At 67.6% G+C, this 12933-nt stretch overlaps 1 protein-coding gene across 2 annotated transcripts; it reads left to right on the plus strand.

Annotated features, from left to right (window-relative positions):
• The first annotated feature begins 55 nt into the window (after window positions 1–55).
• Window positions 56–10681, plus strand: SESN2 (sestrin 2). Of its 2 annotated transcripts, XM_080566626.1 has the most exons (10): window positions 56–281; window positions 5114–5179; window positions 5997–6194; window positions 6592–6774; window positions 7079–7288; window positions 7524–7674; window positions 7856–7971; window positions 8185–8375; window positions 8554–8698; window positions 8790–10681. In XM_080566626.1, exons 1-10 carry the CDS (start codon window positions 204–206, stop codon window positions 8874–8876), a joined length of 1425 nt encoding a protein of 474 aa, XP_080422752.1. In that variant the 5' UTR covers window positions 56–203; the 3' UTR covers window positions 8877–10681. The 2 variants fall into 2 exon arrangements, with proteins under 2 accessions (XP_080422752.1, XP_080422753.1); XM_080566627.1 differs by lacking the exons at window positions 56–281; window positions 5114–5179 and adding an exon at window positions 5592–5859.
• Window positions 10682–12933: the final 2252 nt, after the last annotated feature.

The raw sequence follows: 12933 nt of genomic DNA on the forward strand, positions 1-12933 counted from the left end.
AGGGGCGGGGCGGGGCCGCTTCCCACGCTCCCGGCTTTATGAACGGAGCGCCCGGGGCGCGCCCGGCTCCCGCAGCCCCCGGGGCCCGATCCTGATCCCGCAGCCCCCCGGGGCCCGATCCCGCGCCCACCACCCCCCCCGGGGCCCGATCCCGCAGCCATGGCAGCCGCCTAGCCCCGTGCCCGTGCCCCCATCCCGGTGCCATGCTGGTGGCCGGCTCGCAGCGCTGCCCCTCGGGGCTGGAGGAGCGTTTGGGGTGCGGGGCGCTGCGGGGCGAGGAGGTAAGAGCCGGGCTCGCTGCCCTCGGGGATGGGGCCGGCAGGGCGAGAACGCCGCCGGGCTGTGGGGCCGTGCTGCTGCCCCGCTGCCCGCCCTGTTCGTGCGGGTGGCTGCGCTGCGGGGTCCTGCAGGGGTGGGGGTCTGGGGCCCCCCGGGTGCTTGCGCGGCTCTCGGGGGTGTTTGTGGGGTTGCTTGGCCAGGGGGGAGGAGAGGGGGGTGTGGGGAGCACCTGTGGGTGCGGTGGCTCTGCCCTAGTAGGGGGTGTTGGGGTGGCTGCGCGGGGCGGTTTCGGGGTCTCCAGCACCCTCCGGGAGCGGGTGCGCAGTGGGGTGGGCGTCCTGCCCCCAGGCCTGGGGGGGAACCAAAGGGAAACTGAGGCAGGGTGTGTGTGTGTGTGGGGGGGGGATGTGCCTGCGCCTCCTGGGTGGGCAGCTGTGGGTGTTGTGGGTCTGTCCTGTTGTTCTGCCTGTGCTGCCATTCCCTGGTGGCTCTGCAGGTCGGTCTCGTAGCGTTTCGGAGCTGAATTGGGAGTTCTTGGCCCCCTTTGGTCGCTGTGCCCCCCCGACAGCCTGTCGGAAGCGGGGGGGGCAATAAATAACCCCGGTGCCTGCGCTCAGCCAGGCAGCTCGTGGGGCTGCTCCTGCTGGAGTTTGGGGCAGGAGCGGGTCTAGGAGCAGGGCTGGGAAAGAGTTTGGGACCCAGCCTGCCCCGTGCTCCCTGGTGGGTTGCACCAGCACGAAGTGCTCGGTCCCTGCCCCAGGGGTCTGGGCCACCGTGTAGATGGGGACAGCCGCGAGCAGTCTGTAGGTCAGGGCACCAATGCACCGGGTCCGGCGTGGCTGGGTTTGGGACCTCTCTGAGCTCCCCGTCCACCCGGAGGCCTGGGGAAGGTCTTGCACAGCTTCGGGGTTATTGCACTGGGAGGCCAATACGGGAGCCCTGGGATGTCTGTGGGGCTCTGCAGCACCCCCCCGCAGCATCTGCCAACAAGTTTGGAGTTACCCCTATCAGTAGGGTTCGTTTTGGGGGTGCGGCAGGGGCAGGTGCCGGCAGGGCAGCCGCTGCCCTTGGTGCCCGGGGGTTGCACTCGTGTGTCGGCTCCGTGCGTCAGCGGGGCCGGAACCCGGCGCTGTTCTCGCCCCCCGGTACAGCCTGGGATGGCCTCGGGGCCGAGCGACGGTTTTTGGAGGAGCGAACCCGCTCTGTGGGGCGTCTGCGCTGGTGTTTGTTTAACCTCTCCTTATCGGGAACGATTTTCCAACACCTGACTAAGCACTGGCACAAGCGCCAGGGCTCTGCTTGGCACCACGTCCTCCCGCTCCCGGGGCATTAACTCCTTCCCTGGCCGCTTGCTCGGGGCAGGAGACCCTGCGGCCACCCCGTGCCCACCACCGCCCGGCAGCGGGCTGTGGGAATGCCACAGGATCGAGCATTGGAGCCGTGCCTCAGTTTCCCCAGCGGCAGAAGCGGGCGGTGAGCTGCTGTTTCGCGGCGGCGCGGCGAGGGTTAAGCGCAGTGCCCCTAAAGGATTGCTTAATGCAGCAAAACATTACAAGCCTCCGCGCAGCAATGATTAAAATGCACCTTCAAAGGTCACCCTGGGCTGTCACCAAAACGCAGCAGGACGGTTTGCGCTCTCCGGCTCCCTGCTGCTTTCAGCGTTCGAAGCCTTTGGGGTCCCGCAGCTTTGTTTGTGGGGTTTTTCCTTTGCTCCCCTGTCCCGGGCAGTCTCTCGGAGCACCGAAGCAGCTCTTTCCCTGCAGGTCTGACAGCCCTGAGTCAGAGCGGCCACCTCAGCACCCGCGGCAGCGATGGCACGAGCCTGGTCCCGCCGTCACCCCGCGGTGACTCAGGGCAGGGCCATCCTGTGCGCTCAGCACCGCGGGGACGCGGGTGCCGCTGGGGTGCCCGTGGGGCCGTGCTGGTCGCAGCCCCGGCCAGGTGCAGCCGTCGGAGCCCCCGGAGCCTCGCTGCCCATCACGTGGGGAGCGCGTGGCCGCGCTGACAGCTGCTGCCTGCCCACCTCGTGCCACCCCACGCCCCGTCCCCGCTCGGCTCGGGGTGCCCCGCGGCCGCCCACCGCCTCCCTAGTGCTGTGGGGGCAGCCGGCGGGAGCGGCGCTCGTGCCCGAGCCTCTCCGCTGGGGGAGCCAGGAGGCGGCCACGGGGCTCTTCCCTTTGCTGGGCACCTCCAAGAAGAGCCCGGGGAAGCTCCTGGCCACCCACTGAGGGTGGGACGTGCTGCCCTGCCACCAGCATCCCCGCCTGTCCCAGCACCCTCGTCGTGTCGTGCCATGTCCCGTGTCCTGCAGGTGAATCCGCTCGCACGGGGCCGCATGGCGCTGGCTGCTGAGCACGGGGCCGGGGGCAGAGCTGCGCTTTGAGTTTCCCTCGTGTTGGTGGGCTGCAAGGAGCGTGCCTGCCTCCCTTGGAGGCTCCTTGGCTTTGGAGGACGGTGCTGAGTGATGCGCTCGCTTTTCTTGCGCTGGTGCTGCATGTTTCCTGCCTCTCGCCCAGCCGCGGCACTGCGTTGGCCGTGCCCTGCCCACCCCGGGGAGCCTTTGAATTATCCAGGGGTGGAGGGATGCGGGGTCGGGAAGGGAGAATGGGGCGGTTGGGATGGGGAGAGGATTTCTGTGTGGTTGCAGGAGAGAGGAGTGCAACACAACAAGGGCCGTGCCTTCACCCCGTGCCCAGGAGCAGCAGCAGCCGTGCCGCTGGTCCCTGCTGCAGCTCCCGGCTCAGTGCTTTTGCCCCGCAGCCCGGGGCTGCCTTGTGAGCAGAGGCAGCTCCCCACAGCCCCGGGACGCCTGCTTCCCTCCCGAGGAGGGTGCTGACAGCGCCCCGCTCTCCCCCCGCTCCGCGAGCCGTTTATTTCGGGCTGTGGAGGCTGGCGGGCGGCCAGGCGTGCCTTGAGGCTTTGCTCGGGCTGGGGCTGCGTTTGCCCGCAGCAGCGGTGCCCAGAGGTGCCCCTGGGGCGGGGGCACCCAGCCCCGTGCCGTGACCCCCCCCCCCCCTTGCTGTCACCAAAATGGGACACGGCTATTTTGAGCACGGTGCCGCACGGGGATGGACTCCGGAGCTCGCAGGCAGGGGATGCGTGGGGTTGGCAGGAGCTGGGCCTCGGTGGCCAAGCACCGCGTGCCGTTTGCCCCGGGGTGGCCGGGATGCGACGGGCGAGGGCTGGGGGCCGAGGCACTGCGGTGCTGCCCCCGGCTTTGGGCAGCAGAGCTGGGCTCCTGCTCAGGGTCCCCAGGGGAGGTGACCGGGAGCAGCCCTGCGGCCAGGAGCAGGTCCCAGCACCTCGGTGCCACCCCGGGTCCCGCTGCCTGGGGGACCCAGGGGATCGCAGAGCTGGGGGATTTCTGCAGGGAAGGGGACGTTGGCGCTTCCCTGCCGGGGCAGCGGCCGTGCCCACACGTGGGTGCCGCCAGCGCCTGCATCCGCAGCATGTGTCGGGGGAAACGCTGCTGGTGCTGATCTGCTGAGCGCCCCTTTCTGCTCTGAGCTGCTGCTGCCCTGCCCGGCCCTAACCCAAGCCGGGGCCGTTCCCCTTCCCCGCGTTGGCAGGGCAGTGCCCCCTCCCCTGCTCAGCTCTCGTGGCGCAGCAAGCAGCAAAGTGCGCTCGGGTCCCGGTGCTGCCCACCCTGTGCCTGGCCCCGTATTTCACCTTGTTGCTTCCATCCCCCTTTCTCCCAGACCTGGCTGTGGGCTTTCTGTAGTTTTTTCTTTTTTTTTTTTTGGGGGGGGGGGTGGGGGGGGTGCTATTTTAGCGTTCTTCAAGGGATCTGTTTGGAGGGAGTTGAAGCCCTAAGCGCGGAATGGGTTGGTTTAGCTTTGTGGTTTTCCTCTGCAGCTTCCTTCCTGCAGGTCCCTGGGCACATCGCATAATTTCCCGTCCTCTTCCCAAAATCAGATCCTGCAGCAGGACGAGCCCGGGGCCAGGTGCTGTGCCCCCCCCGGGTTGTGGTTGGCACCCATGGGTGTTGCTGTGATTGCAAGGGGGGCCCGGGGGGCACAGCCCGGTGGTGTGGGGCTGGGATGGGGGGGTCAGGCCCGGCTCCATCCCCGTCTTCCAGCTCCGGGGGTTCCAGCAGGAGGGCTGGGGGGGTCCCGGTCCCGTTGTGCAGGTGGGGTGCAGCTGGACGTGTGAATCTCCCCCCCCACCCTGCACCTAGGGACAGGCAGAGCGGGGAAAACTGGGGTTTGGGGAAAATGTGGCATGGGTGAAACGTGCTGGGGGTGCAGCCTTAAACCAGGGGGCTTTAAAAAGGAGCTGAGCTCGGGAAAGCAGCCGAGCTGGTGGCTTGCTCCTGGTTTAATGGGGGGGGGGGGTGAAGGCCATGCAGATGTTTATTGGCATTTTGTGCCGGGGGTGGGAGCGGGAACCCCCCCCCCGCGGGGGCGCTGAATTTGCGCTGCTAATTGCAAACCCCAACACCCGAGACGCGGCACTGCCGCGCTGTGCCTGGGACCCGCCGCTGCCCTGGGGGCTCTGATTTGATTTTTATGATTTATTAACGCTGGGGCGGCAGACGGAGCCGCCGGGGCGCTCACCCGGGCACGCGGGGCAGCCACGCCGCCCGCGTCCCGGTGCCGTCGCCCCGTGTCACACCTCGGGCTCCGCAGCCGTGGGGGGGTGGCAGAGCAACACCCCGGCAGGATTTCATCAGGTACCGCCGGGGACTGATGCAACAGCCCAGGGGCGATGGCTACGGGGTGCCCGGCCGGCTCGCCGTGTCCCACGGGTCTGAGTCACCCTTCCGGGGCCACCCCCGCGTCCCGCGGGGCCACTCGGCGGCACGGCGCTGATGCCACCGCTTCTTCCTCCCTAGGACAGAGGGATCAAAGTCCCCCGGCAGCTGGGGAGGGGGCCCAGCGCCTTCATCCCCGTGGAGGAGGTAAGGGGGCGGGGGGGAACGTTGGTCGCTTTTGGGGTGTGGGGTCCCTGAGCTGGGGGGGGGAGCAGCTGGAGGGGACGTGGTGGCAGCCCAGCGGGTTTGGGGGGGGTTAACCGGTGGTTTGCGCCCCCGGGGGGCTGGCACCCAAGGGTGGGGTGCTGGGGAGGGATTGGGGGGGGTGTGGTGGGGGGAGTGTGATGGGGAAGGGTCACCCAGTTTGGGGGCGAGGCTCTTTAGGACTGGGGGAGCAGCTCTGTTGCCTCACCCCGGTGTCTTCCTGCCCGTGCCTCAGTTTCCCTGCTCGTCCAAGCGCAGCCATGTTCCCCCCCCCGGTCCCAAGGGGGCTCCACCCTCCTCCCGCCCCCCACCCATCGGGGGGCTGTGCCCCAAACCCCCCGCTCTCCCCGCAGCCCTATCTCAGCTCCCGGGGCCGCCGTCCCAGATGGTTCCTCCTCGGGCAGAGATAACGCCGGGGTTTCGTCACCGCGAGGCGGGGGGGGGCGAGCCCCATCTCCTCCCCACCAAATAAACAACCCGCCGCCGCTGCGCTGCGTGGGGCCGCCATGGGGACCCCCACTCGCCACCTGCCCCGTGGGGCCGGGGGGACGGCTGTAGGGTCTGGGGGCACCCAAGGGTGCCCGTACCGGGCGGCGGGCAGGCGGCTGGGCGCAGCCGGAGGGGTGAGTGTGTCCCCCCCCAGGGGGCTGGGTGCTCCTCGGTGCGTGGGCACCGCCGCTGGGTGCTGCCCCGCGGGGGGTGTCGGACGTTTTGGGGGTGGTGGCGGAGGGGGTCCTGTCCTCACCCCGTGCCCCCGCAGATCCTGCAGGAGGGCGTGGAGAGCAGCCGGCGGCAGCTGCTGATCGAAGCCTTCGTCTCGGCGGGGCGGGTGGACAACATCACCATGGTCATGGGGCTGCACCCCCAGTACCTCAGCAGCTTCTGGAAGACCCAGTACCTCCTGCTGCGCATGGACGGGCCCCTGCCCTACCACAAGCGCCACTACATCGCCATCATGGTGAGCACAGGGGCGGGCACGGCCTGGGGGAGGGTCCCATGGGGTCCCGGGGGGGATTTGTGGGGTCCCAGCAAGCTCTGCTGGGGTCCTGCTTGGAGGTAGGGGTGTGTGGGACCCCACGGGTGGGCACCGCTCTGGGCGGTGGTCCCAAAAGCTCGAAAGCCCCTTTTAGGGTTGGTGCTGGGGTGCACATCAAAGGGTGCCAGCACCCGTTGTCCCCAGGGCAGCTGGGGGTTGGTTCGGGGGAGCAGAACCCCCTGTCTGGATTGTCATCCCCAGAGAAAGCCCCCTGTGGGTGATGGTGGGGGGGGTGGGTGGCTTCTCCAAGGGCTTGTAGCGGGGTTGGGGGAACCCTGGGCTGTACTGGGGGGGTTTGACTGCTTGGATCTCCTCGCAGGCAGCAGCCCGGCACCAGTGCTCCTACCTGGTGGGTCTGCACATGGGGGAGTTCCTTCAGGTGGGGGGCAACCCGGCGTGGCTGCAGGGGCTGCACTGCGCCCCCCAGAAGCTCAGGAACCTCAACGAGATCAACAAGCTGCTGGCGCACCGGCCCTGGCTCATCACCAAGGAGCACATCGAGGTGAGAGCGGGTGCCGAGGGCTCAACGCCCCCAAAACGCGTGGCCTTTGGGGCCACGTCCCAGGGTACGGCCCTTTCAGGGCTGGGGGTGGGGGGGTCCATAAGCTGGAGGGCAGGGTCTGTGCCGCGCTGGGTGGATGGGGAAGGGGTGGCTTGTCCCACCTGGCTGGGGGCTGTCCTCCTGCTGAGGTCCCCTGGTTTTTGGGGGGGGCGCATCCCAAACGCCCTCCCGCCCCCCTGCTTATCCTGGCTGTGGGGTGTTGGGGGGGACCGAGCCCGACCCCGTTTGCATCCCCTCCCCGCAGGCTCTGCTGAAGACGGGGGAGCACAGCTGGTCGCTGGCGGAGCTGGTGCAAGCCCTGGTGCTCCTCACCCACTACCACTCGCTCGCCTCCTTCGTGTTCGGCTGCGGCATCAACCCCGAGGCGGAGCAGGACGGGGGGCACGGCGGCAGGCCCCCCTCGCCCCACGGCGACAGCAGCCCTGCCTCTGAGGACAGCATGGGGTGCTCGGGGGTAAGGGGGGGGGCTTCCCTGCGTGGAGAGGGAAGGGGACAGCGTGGGGGGGGGCTGGAGCGTGTCCCCTGCAGGGCGGTGGATGTCCCCTGGTGCCGTCACCGGAGCAGCTCCGTCTGCCCTGCGCTGTGGGGCCAGCCCTTTGCCAAGGGGGGGGGGGGAACACTGTGCTTGCAACCCCGCTGCAACCTCGCTGGGCTTCAGGCAGCATTCATTCTGCTCTTGCCCGCCCCAGGGCAAGGACGCCCTGCAGGAGGTGGAGGCGCTGATGGAGCGGATGAAGCTGCTGCAGGAGAGCCAGCAGGAGGAGGAGGGCGTCACGCAGGAGGAGATGGCCACGCGCTTCGAGCTGGAGAAGACGGAGAGCTTGCTGGTGGCTCCCTCGGGTGAGGAGGTGCAAGGGCGTGCAGCTGGCCGGGAGCGGGGTCCCTGCGGGCTGGGGAGCTCGGGGGGGGCAGGTGCTGGGGTCCCCAACGGTGGGCGCAGGATGCGGCCCCAGGTGGGCGCAGGATGCTGGGGGCTGGCTCCGTCCAGGTGCGCCCCGCGGCTCACGGCCGTGCCTTGCAGACCTCGCCGACCACTCGCTGCAGTCCAGCGTCCTGTGCTTCGTGGAGGACCCCGAGTTCGGCTACAAGGACTTCACGCGGCGGGGCGAGCAGGCGCCCCCCACTTTCCGTGCGCAGGTGGGTGGGCATGGGGTGGCGGCTCCTGCTCGTCCCGTGGGGCTGCGGCGGGGTCCTGGCACCGCCGGTGCACGGGGCTGGGACCGGGCTGGAGCCACCTCAGCTCTGCAACCAGCTGCTAAGATCTGGGGGGGACCCCGACAAACCGGGAGGGGATTGTGACCTGATTTTATCCCCCACGGAGCACCTCGCCCAGCATCCTTTCTCCGGCAGGATTACACCTGGGAAGACCACGGCTACTCGCTCATCAACCGCCTGTACCCCGACGTGGGGCAGCTCCTGGATGAGAAGTTCCAGGTGGTTTACAACCTCACCTACAACACCATCGCCATGCACTGCGGCGTGGACACCTCCATGCTGCGCCGGGCCATCTGGAACTACGTCCACTGCGTCTTCGGCATCCGGTAGGTCCCCGAGGAGCCCCCGGCGTGCGCTGGGCTGGGCCCCGCACCTCTCCCACCCCGTGCAGGACGAGGCTAACGAAACGCCGTGCCGGTAGGGGACGGGGGTCCGGGGAAGGTCCTGGGTGCGCAGACGGGTGGGGGCTGGGGTGACGTGCCCTCCTCTGTGTCCCCCCCCAAGCTACGATGACTACGACTACGGGGAGGTGAACCAGCTCCTGGAGCGCAGCCTCAAGATCTACATCAAGACGGTGGCCTGCTACCCGGAGAAGACGACCAAGCGGATGTACGCGCAGTTCTGGAGGCACTTCAAACACTCGGAGAAGGTGCTGCCCCGTCCCCTTCCCCTCCCGCGGGGCTGGGGGGGTGCTGAGCCCCCCCGCCCTGACCCCGCTGTCCCCGTGTCCCCCCCCCCAGGTTCACATCAACCTGCTGCTGCTGGAGGCTCGCATGCAGGCGGCTCTGCTCTACGCCCTGCGCGCCGTCACCCGCTACATGACCTGACGGCCCCCCGCTCCCTCCTCTTCCTCCTCCTGCCCCCACCGCCGGGGGGGGTTCAGGGGGGAGCCGGGGCCTTAAAGACTTTGCTGCCGCATCGCCTCCTGCCTTACGGGGCGTGGAGCTGGGGAAGGATAAAGGGGGGGACGTCCCCTTCCCCTGCCCCTTATCCCAGGACTGGGGGGGGACCCCACGAAGCTGCCGGTGCTGGGAAGAGCCCGGCCGTGCCTGTGTGCCCCCTCCCGGGGCTTGGTGGAGGTGTTTGGGGGGGTGCTCGACCACTCCGTGCCTTGCTTGGGGCGAACCCCGATGAAGCCAAACCCCGATGAAGCTGAACCGTGCTCCCTGGGGGGCTGCCTTCACCCCCCGCCCCGCCGGGCGTAGGGCCGTGCTGCTGCCGTGGGCGCTGTCCCCCTGCCAAAAGCCACCGGGGCGCACCCGGAGCAGGAAGCCCCCGGTGTTTCCCCCCTGCCTTTGGCACCCTGGGGACGTCCCCTTGGTGCCTGGGGGGGGCTCCTTCCAGGGCCCTGCCCGTGGCCCCCGACATTTGGGGCTGGAAGTGCCTCTGAAACGTGGCCCCGTGCACGGAGCAAGGCGAGGGGTAGCAGAGCCCACGGTGCCTTTACCCCGTCCTCGTGCCCTTCTGGCACCTCTCTGCCCGCTTTGGGGTGGGGTGGGGGCTGCTGCTGGGGCTGCCCCCCCCCCTGCTGCAGCAGCGTTGGGAAACTGTGAAGAAACCTCGACTGCCTCCCGTTCCCCTCCCGTTCCCCTCCTGCTCCCTCTCTCTGCTTGCTGCCGGGGGGGAGCTGGGGCCTTGCTCCCCCTGCCCTGCGTCTCCATGCCCCCAGCACCCCCATCGCTGCGGGTCCTGTCCCTGTGTGACCCCCCCGCGCTGAGCTTTTTGGCAGGAGGCGAGCTGCATCCCCCCCCCGTGACCTTGTCCTGCTCGGGGGTGAGTTGTTGGGTGTCACCCTGGGGGTGCAAAATCCAGCCTGCTGCTGCAAGGGGGGGCCGCGTCCTGCTCCCCCCCACCCCCCCCCCCGGGCTCGTGCATGGGGTGCCCCCAACCCCTGCTTGCTTTGGGGGGGCTGCTCCCGGTGCGTGGGGCTCGCTGCCTGCGTTCCCAGCGCTGTTTCAAGGCAATAATTCCCTCTTTGGTGGAGGTGGGGGGGGGGGGAAGCTGCTGCCACCCCCCCGGGTCCCTTTTGGGCAGCCTGGCTCAGAGCCATGTGTGCCCCCCCCAAGGCAAGGGGCAGTGCCTGCCTCTCACTCCTGCACAGGGCATAAATCTGGGGGGGCTTTTGGGAAGAGGGAAGGGCGAGTGGGGCCGAGCTTGGTGGGGGGGGAAGGTTTTGTAAAGGGTCAGGGCTGGAACACCCCCCCCCCATCCCCCCCATGTCCTGCAGCTCCCCCACACCCCTCTTCTTCCTCCCTCCTCCTCCAGCAGGGACCCCCAAATCCCCCCTCTCCCCTCCTGCACTTTATTGCACAGCCCCTTCCTCCGGGGGGGGGTTCCCTGGGGAAGGGGCTCATGCAGCTGGGGGGGGACGGTGCCTTCACCCAGATGTGCCGGGGCATTTCCCAGGGGCGCGGGTCGCCCGGGGGGTGCCTGGGGGGGGGGGGAGAGCCCCCTGCTCCCCCGTCTGCTCTCAGCATCGCCTCTTGGCTTGTCCCTGCTCCACCGTAGCTCCAGTTAAGTTATTTCTTTTTTTTTTTTTTATTTGGGTGTATTTACTCCTGACCGGGCACGGAAGTGCCACCGTGACTTTGCTACAGATCTCGTTTGAAAAATAAAATTGTTCTTTTTTTTTGTTGTTGTTTCGTGTTTTCCAACTGCCTCCGAGGGATGCTCTTGCCCTGGGGGTGGTGGTTTAGGGCCGTGCAGAGAACCAAAATGTGGAGCTGCGTTTTCCCTTTCCCCTTGCTCAGGTCCCCGGGCTGATGTGGTACGGGGTGGGGGGCTCGGAGCAGCCCTGGTTGACAAGTGGGGGGGGGGGGGGGGGGAAGAGCACCCCCTGTGCTCCAAGGGCACCCTCCTTGCACCCAAAATCCAGGCCTCGGGGTGCTGATGCTCACCCCCGTGTGGGTGTCCCGGGGTGGGGGGGCAGCACCCGGAGCACCCCAGCACGGAGCCCGGTGCTTATCAGGGTGCGGGCAGCAGCCCCTGGCAGCCACCGATAACAGCCCCGGGGGGGGGGGGCAAATCCTGCACCTACCCCGTGCCTGCAGGTCCGGGGGGCATCCTGCAGAGGGGCCTCATCCTGCCCCGGTGCTGCCCCAATGGGCACGGGGGGGCTCGGAGGGAGCTGCATCCAGCTTGGGGGAAAGGGGCGCGGGCAGAGCCCGGAGAGCAGCAGGGGAGGCACTGGGGGGGGATTGGGGCCAAGGGGGGGCCACGGGGCCGTGTTTGTGCATGGAGCCAGCTGGGGCTGAGCCGTGCAGCGCTGACTCACCGCCTCCAAATTCCTCCCGGAGTTTTTCCAGCCCTGGCCGGGGCTGCGCTGGGAGGCCGAGCTGCTGACAGCTGCCCTTGGGCTGGGGACAGGAACGCAAATCCACCCCCCCCAGGTGCTGTGTTTCCATCAGGGCCCCCCCCCGGGATGACACGGAGCACCCTGGGGTGCTGGGACCCGCGGGGCTTGGCACCAGGCGGGGGGACCACGGCCACGTCCCCGGGGTCCCCAAGGTCCCCCTGTTGCTCTGGTTGTGGCCAGCCCAGCCTCAGCTGGGGGGGGGTGGGGGGGCAGCATTTCAGCTGCAAAGAATTGGGTTTGCTCGTCGGTTTTTGAACAGAAATGAGAAAAAAAAATCTCTTTTCGGGAGCTGGAGCAGCTCAGGAAATCAATGGCAACCATCAGGAAAAGGTCACGCTGGGGGGGGATTCGGAGCGGGGAGCGCTCCTCCGCTCTTTGAGGGAGCCAAAGTGCTTTGTTCAAAGGGGAGAAAATCCTCCGAAAGCGCCGCTTCTGATCACGAAGGGGCCGAGCCTTTAGAGAAAGAAAAAAATAAAATTAAACCTCCTTTGCTCCAGCTTCTGGCAGAGCCAGCCGGGTGCTGCTGCCAGCGCTATCGGGTGTCCGGGACGGGAGCGAGCCCCGCGGGGCCCCGGCAGCGACGTGCCCGGCGCCGGACAGCCGAGCCGGAGCCCTGCGAGCTGAGCCCGGGCGAATTTCGGAGCCCCGGTGATATCTCAGCTATGGCAAACCCGCGGCGGCTGTAAACACGCGGCCGGTGTGCAGCTGGTGCCTATCGAGGCCGGGTGGGCAGAGGTGGCGAGCTTGGGTCGGCTCTTAAAAACACATCCTGTGCTTAATAATATGCATTATATACAAAAAAATCTGTGTTATACGTGAAGTATCGATACGCACAGGGGATTTTGGGGTGCCTGGCAGCAGCCTGAGCGCCAGCAGCCCGCCGCACCACCCGGCAGCACCGAGGATTTCTCCCCGGGAGATGTTTGCAGCCTGATCCCCACGGCAAACTCCCTTGCCCATCCCACGGCAGGGAAAGGGAAAAAAAACCCTTTTGGGATGCTTTCCGTAATTTCTGCCGGTCCCTGGTGGTGCCTGCAAGCTGCCGGCTCTGGCAGAGGGACCCGGAAAGGCTGGATCGTGGTGCTGTGCCCCTCGGGCACCCCCAGTTCGCTGCCAGGCCCCGCTGCGTGGCCGGGTGTAATCAATCCCTTTTGTTCCCCCACATCCTGCAAAACTCGGTCTCAGCACCAAGTCCTCATTTGGACTCTAAATCCTCCCCCCCTGTTTATTTTAAACCCAGCGAGGATTTACCGCAGGCTCCGCTGGCACCCAGCATTTCTCCTGCTTCTCCCCAGGGACGGCCCCGAGGGCACCTAGGAAGGATCCGGCCCCTTCCTTTATTCTTTTCCACTTTCCACCTTCAGCACCAACGAAGCCAGGGGCGAGCAGGTGCCGCGGGCCTCCTTTAACTCATCGCCGGGCTCATTGTATCGCTTTAACCACTTCCTTTATTTTTTTTTCAGATGCTCACGATTATAAACTAATAAATTCCTCACCCGGCGCCTAACGGAGGCCTGCAATTTGTGTGC

Source organism: Anser brachyrhynchus (genome assembly GCF_964034855.1).
Source record: "Anser brachyrhynchus genome assembly, chromosome: 24".
NCBI lineage: Eukaryota > Metazoa > Chordata > Aves > Anseriformes > Anatidae > Anser > Anser brachyrhynchus.

Bases quoted from the DNA above. Each gene is read 5' to 3' on its own strand.
- SESN2 (XM_080566626.1), top strand. From the start codon at position 204: ATGCTGGTGGCCGGCTCGCAGCGCTGCCCCTCGGGGCTGGAGGAGCGT. The intron at 282-5,113 runs GTAAGAGCCGGG...CTTCCTCCCTAG, and splicing joins GGGCGCTGCGGGGCGAGGAG to GACAGAGGGATCAAAGTCCC. The intron at 6,195-6,591 runs GTGAGCACAGGG...ATCTCCTCGCAG, and splicing joins GCCACTACATCGCCATCATG to GCAGCAGCCCGGCACCAGTG.